The 5,286-nt window shown below is 41.4% G+C and overlaps 1 protein-coding gene across 1 annotated transcript; it reads right to left on the reverse strand.

The window, feature by feature from the left end:
* Positions 1 to 38: 38 nt before the first annotated feature.
* On the reverse strand, positions 39 to 4,198 carry KNSTRN (kinetochore-localized astrin/SPAG5 binding protein; the record flags this gene model as incomplete). The annotated part of the gene is made up of 7 exons (XM_010283421.1): positions 4,068 to 4,198; positions 3,861 to 3,917; positions 3,532 to 3,631; positions 1,636 to 1,750; positions 1,268 to 1,329; positions 1,045 to 1,119; positions 39 to 166 (listed from the first exon to the last, which is right to left on the reverse strand). Coding segments are annotated over exons 1-7 (668 nt in total), but the record flags the coding sequence as incomplete, so codon positions are not given.
* Positions 4,199 to 5,286: the final 1,088 nt, after the last annotated feature.

A 5,286-nucleotide genomic window follows, 5' to 3' on the forward strand; every position in this document is an offset into this window, starting at 1 on the left:
CCCCCCCCAAGACACTACAGTCCATCCTCGTGCCTCACATAGCCAGGAGCAGCTCCAACTCATCGAGTATTGCAGAACATTCCTTAATTTCTGATTGAAAGGAGGAATGCTTCTCTAGGGACTGGCATCTCCCTTTTTCTGCCGACTTCCACTTGGCCATCGCTGCCTGTGTATAGAAGTCAGCATAGATGATGTTTTACTAATGCCAAAGTACTGTATAGCAAAGACAAGTTCTAAAGCAGCTCTAAGTAAAGCATTTGAACTCTTCAGCAGGGTCTTACCTGCTAAACCAAAGTTAGTCTAGCCTGATTGACATGTCTTTTACCTTGGTTACTTGAAGAAAATGGCAATTTATAAGACTTCCTAAGCTTTGATCACAGACATAATGGTGATTTCATTAATTAGCTCTTAAGCTTCTTACAAAGAATTGTAGAACGGTAATCTAATGACTATTTTGATCAGTATACAGACAATATTGTTGAAGCTGCTTGTGTACTGCTTGGCTCCCAGAGAGACTACCTGAAGTGACTGGTCTGCAACAGCCTCCAAGTTCGACCAAGTGTTCCAAATTCCAGTGTAACAGCCAGGCACAGTGCTCTGCCAGTGGTGCCTACAACCATCTGCACCACAGTCTTGAAAACTCTCTCTTGAGAGGAGCTGGTCTAAGTACAGACAGCTCCATCTCCAGTACTAACATCGATCTTTACTTGGGAACTGGTTCATCTAACTTGAAAGCTATCGGTCATTAATATCACTTTCACCTTCTATGTTGTTTCAGGTTCAGTTGTATATAACTCAACTTGAGATGGCTGAGATGAGAATTAACATTTCTCCATCATAAACTTTGCTTTAAGCCTTCTATTTAGAAGGGGAGTTTCCTTAATGCACATATATTTATAACAAAAGATGAATACTGTGGGCTTTCAAAGTCTAGTTCATTTGGAGAATAGAGCAGGATTGGGAGGAGCAAAATAACCTTCAGAATCTCACTCAGCAGCAGGTGCTCATTACCTGGATGAGTCTAAAACAAAGTCACAGTCTTACCTGAAGCATCTCCTTTTCTTTTACAGCTGTTTGATTAAATAGCCTCAATTCTTCTATGAGCTTTTCAGTTAACAGCTGAAGACCCAAAAGGAAAACAGTTTAATATAATGCAAATAAATGCAAGTCTCAGCAGCTGTTTCCACAACATCAGTAGAAGAGGGCAGTAGCACACAGACCCCTCAAAGCCCACTTAACTCCTATCACTATTTCAAAATTTTCTTACCATTGTCTGCTTCTGGCATTCTTGTGTATTTTCTTCCTCCTCCAAGATGTTGCTGCCTGTAACTAATTTATGAGATGCATTAGTGAACCTCTAATCTACAGATAAGTTTGCTTGTAAGAACTAACAGCTTTTCAAAGTAAACTTCTACAGCAAGAAAGACTAAATTATTTTTAAAGTTTATCCAGGACAGGGCCTACTACAGGGAGCAGCTTTTTCTCTCAGGCTAGAAAAAAAAAAAAATCCCCTGGAGTTACAGCAGTGTTTGCTTAGCAAAGAAGCAGAGTCCAAATGCCTTATGAACAGTCACAACAGGGAAAGTGTTCTGAAGAATGAGTATCTGAACAGTGTAAGAAGTGCATAGTCCTTACCAGGATCAATGCTTCTGCTTTCCAGAATCACCATGCAAGTCTCCTGAAATTTCTTGAGCTTCTCAACTTCTTGTACCAGGCCTTCATTCTCCTCCTTTAACTCCTTTATAGTGCCCTGTCATTAACACAGGTTGTGAGTGAACCAAGAAGATTTTCTTCTCATTAGTCAGTAATACTGAGTGTGATGCTAATGGCTTAATAAGTGCTCCGCTAACACCAAGAATCAGATCTCGCCCTTCTGTCTCTGCCACCACAGCAAGTTAGTCTGTTGCAGACCCCTACTCCTGCTTCTTGACAGGATTAATACACTTATCCCATCCACATGTCATAGCAACTGCTAGAAAAATTTGATCCTAGGTAAATTCCTTTTAGGTAACCCTAGCATATTTACATATATGAGAGGAAGCACAAGAAAAGATAACTCAACAGTTTGATGCATAGAAGACCATATAAACATCAGGAAGAAAAGGGCATCTTAGAATCTTTAAGCCACAGCATTATACCTTGCACAGTTCAGATATTACCAGGCAATTGGATAAACTGATCAACCTCACAAGTCTAATGCAATTCTCCAAGAGAATCAATAAGCATGTGGATTAGGGTGATCCAGCTGATAGTGTCAGAAGCTTTTTGAACATTTCATAGAAGGTCTCAAGGGCTCTTAAAGAAATCAAGCTGTGAGATAAGAGGAGAGATCATCTCACAGATTAGGAACTGATTGAGAACTAGGAAATAAAGTGAGCACCCAACTCTGCGCAGATTTGGAATAAAAGCAAATATCTCGGCTCTGTGGGTTTTTCGGCTCTCTGCACATCGGGTGGAAGAACCCACATTTGGGACAACAGTTTTACAACTAAAGGTTACCAATAGGGCCTCTTGCACATGACAGAAATTGTGCTAAGTGTGTCCTAGAGTGATCTGTAAGAGGTGGTGAATAATAAGGTGCCAATTCTGAATCTCAGCTTGATTCAAGAAAGCCAAATCTGTTTGAAACTGAATCCACTGAATGGTCCCAGCTCAGCCTTTCCTCCAGTCCTTTAATCATCTTAGTGGCCCTTTGCTGGACTCTCTCCAGTATGTCCATCTCTCTCTTGTACCAGGAGCCCAGATCCAGACACATTACTCCAAGTTTGGCCTCACCAGTGCTGAGCAGACAGGAAAAAAACTTGCAGAAGAGTACAAAGACACTAAAGGATTAGGCGACAATATGACACAATAGCACATGAAGAAACAAACTTTTATACTCTGCGTTAAACACTCAGAAGAGAATGAGGTCACTGTCCCTCAAACTTAGTGCACAGCAGTGACCAAAATCCAAGTAGAACGTTCTTCATTAATAAAATGAGACCATACACATTCCTGAACCCACATCTTCAATAATGTATGCACTTTCACACCACACTACGTAACGGGTTAACAAAGCTAGGAGAGAACAAGGAAAAAGGAACATGGAAATTGAACAGCTTATCTACCATATGTTAGGATCTATGTAAGAAAAAGAATTAATAGACCTCAAACCATCAGTGGCAAGTGATTATTTACAGTTTCTCTTGATGTAGCTAGGAAGCATCTGGAAATATCAAGGCTGTTTTAAAAACATTTCATGCAAGTGTACAGTTGTGAACTTGAAATGTTCTCCTACAATGAGTTTAAAATGGAATTAGAGCTCTGACGACCATTTAACAGTGATCTGGATGCCTTACCAACCAAACAGATCTGCAGCTCTGCTGATTTCCAGGTTCTAGCAGATATCACAGGTGTCAGAGGAAAAAAAACCCCATCCCACCCAAACTCTAATAACTTCTGATGGAGACAGGAAAATGAGCTTTGATCTGACCCTGTAGGGATCAGAATATAAGAATCACTCAATTATTCATTTATTCCCCCTTTCCTTACCTGTGCTCCTGTTAGTCTGGAGTGTAGCTGTTGTTTAGCTGTTTCTAACAGCTGATTCTTAGTCTTTAGCTCTGCTTCTAGTTTGTATCTGTTGAGAGGTCTGTAGAGCCAAACATCAAAGACTTAGGAGCAAAAATATCAGTATTACACACCTTCTCTTTTACTTCCACAAATATGCCCTTTTTTGAAGCATCTGGTCCTGTTTCTGACCAAGAGCTTTAATCAGCAAACTTGGCAAGAAACCTGTACGTGGGTGAGAGCTCATCACAACTCTCCAACAGGGAACATTACTGCAAGAGGGCAACTAATAGCAGTTTGAGGAAACATACCCTCTTGTAGCTGTCTTCTTTGAAAGCGGTTCCACTTTCTTGGCAGATTTAGGCAACCTTAAAAGACGGGTAAAATACAATTACCAGAAGACCTCTGCATTCTTGTGGATTACCAAGCCTGTTAGCCTGACAAAACCTGCAAAATGCTAAGCCATCTTTAGGACATTTGCCATGTCATAAATCCATCAGTATTTTACTTTCATTTACCCTTGGTTTGTAGCTTTGAAGACACCATCAACTGGAATGTTTGAGCTAAAGTTAAAATTGGGATCTTTGTTGAACTCTAGATCTCCAGTTTTGCTGACGCATTGTTTCTTTGAAGGAAAAGCCACCTGCATTTCTGCAAGAAAAAAGACAGCAATGAAAATACCACAGTCTGCAAGAGAGCACCATAATACGCAGAACTACTGGATCTCTTAAGCCTTTGATTTGAGGTAAGTCACAACTACATCTGTCTAGAATGGAGATCTTAAGGTAGCAACAATTAAGGGCAGTCTTCAAACTCTACCCAGGATTAAGGGTCTGGAACAAGCCACAGATAGCTCTACAGATGGTAGACAGTATTAAAACATCGTTACCAGGCTAGCACTAATGCGAGAAAGTTTGAAAGTGGTAATACAGGCATGATAATAAAGGAGGTCTCAACATGAAGCAGACAGCATGCCACAGAGTTCCAAACAAAAGTTGTTCAGTACTGCAAGCAAAACAAACACAGCCCACTTGAAACTCTCAGTTAAGAGAGCTTCATATTTCAATTCACTATGAGTGGATACACTTCTAACGTAACACTACAGAGAACTAGGTGTCTATGTAAAGTTTATTTGGCTTTAAAGCACAGCTATTTGAGTATATAAAGCCTTGTTCACATAGTGAGTTTAGAAGGCTTTTTTTTTTCCTAAGTTAAGTATTTTTCAAATGACACCCATAAGTGTAGTTATACTAGAGTAACATGGGAGCTTCTGCTGCTACAGACTAGCTCCCATGTTTTTAACATTAAGCCGGGGTGCCTCACATTTCTAAAGTGCTGTGAGTAGTATCAAAAGACTTACAGAAGTAAGAGCCTCCGGAGGAAAGCATCTTTAACCTCAGTGGGCCGCTGCATTCATGAGTGGGAGACACACACTGTTTAGGCCCAGCACTGCAGCCCGCCTCAACGGCTGAGCTGTGCTGCAGCCAACAACAGCCCGCCCTGCTCAGAGGGGCACGTTTAGCAAAAAAAAACAAAAAAAAAGACTTAACTGAAGTCTTAAAGAGAGACAAAGCAGTTGAATAAAGGCTGTCATTAGATTTCGCAACGGTCGCCACAGACTAAGGCGGTACCGGAGCTCCCTAACAGACACCGCCCTCCGAGTCGGCCTAACCCGGACACCAGCCCCCCCGCACCCGCAACCTCGGTGCCCCACGGCGGAGCGGAGTAAGGCCTGCC

Source organism: Phaethon lepturus, unplaced genomic scaffold (assembly GCF_000687285.1).
Source record: "Phaethon lepturus isolate BGI_N335 unplaced genomic scaffold, ASM68728v1 scaffold34053, whole genome shotgun sequence".
In the NCBI taxonomy this organism is placed as follows: domain Eukaryota; kingdom Metazoa; phylum Chordata; class Aves; order Phaethontiformes; family Phaethontidae; genus Phaethon; species Phaethon lepturus.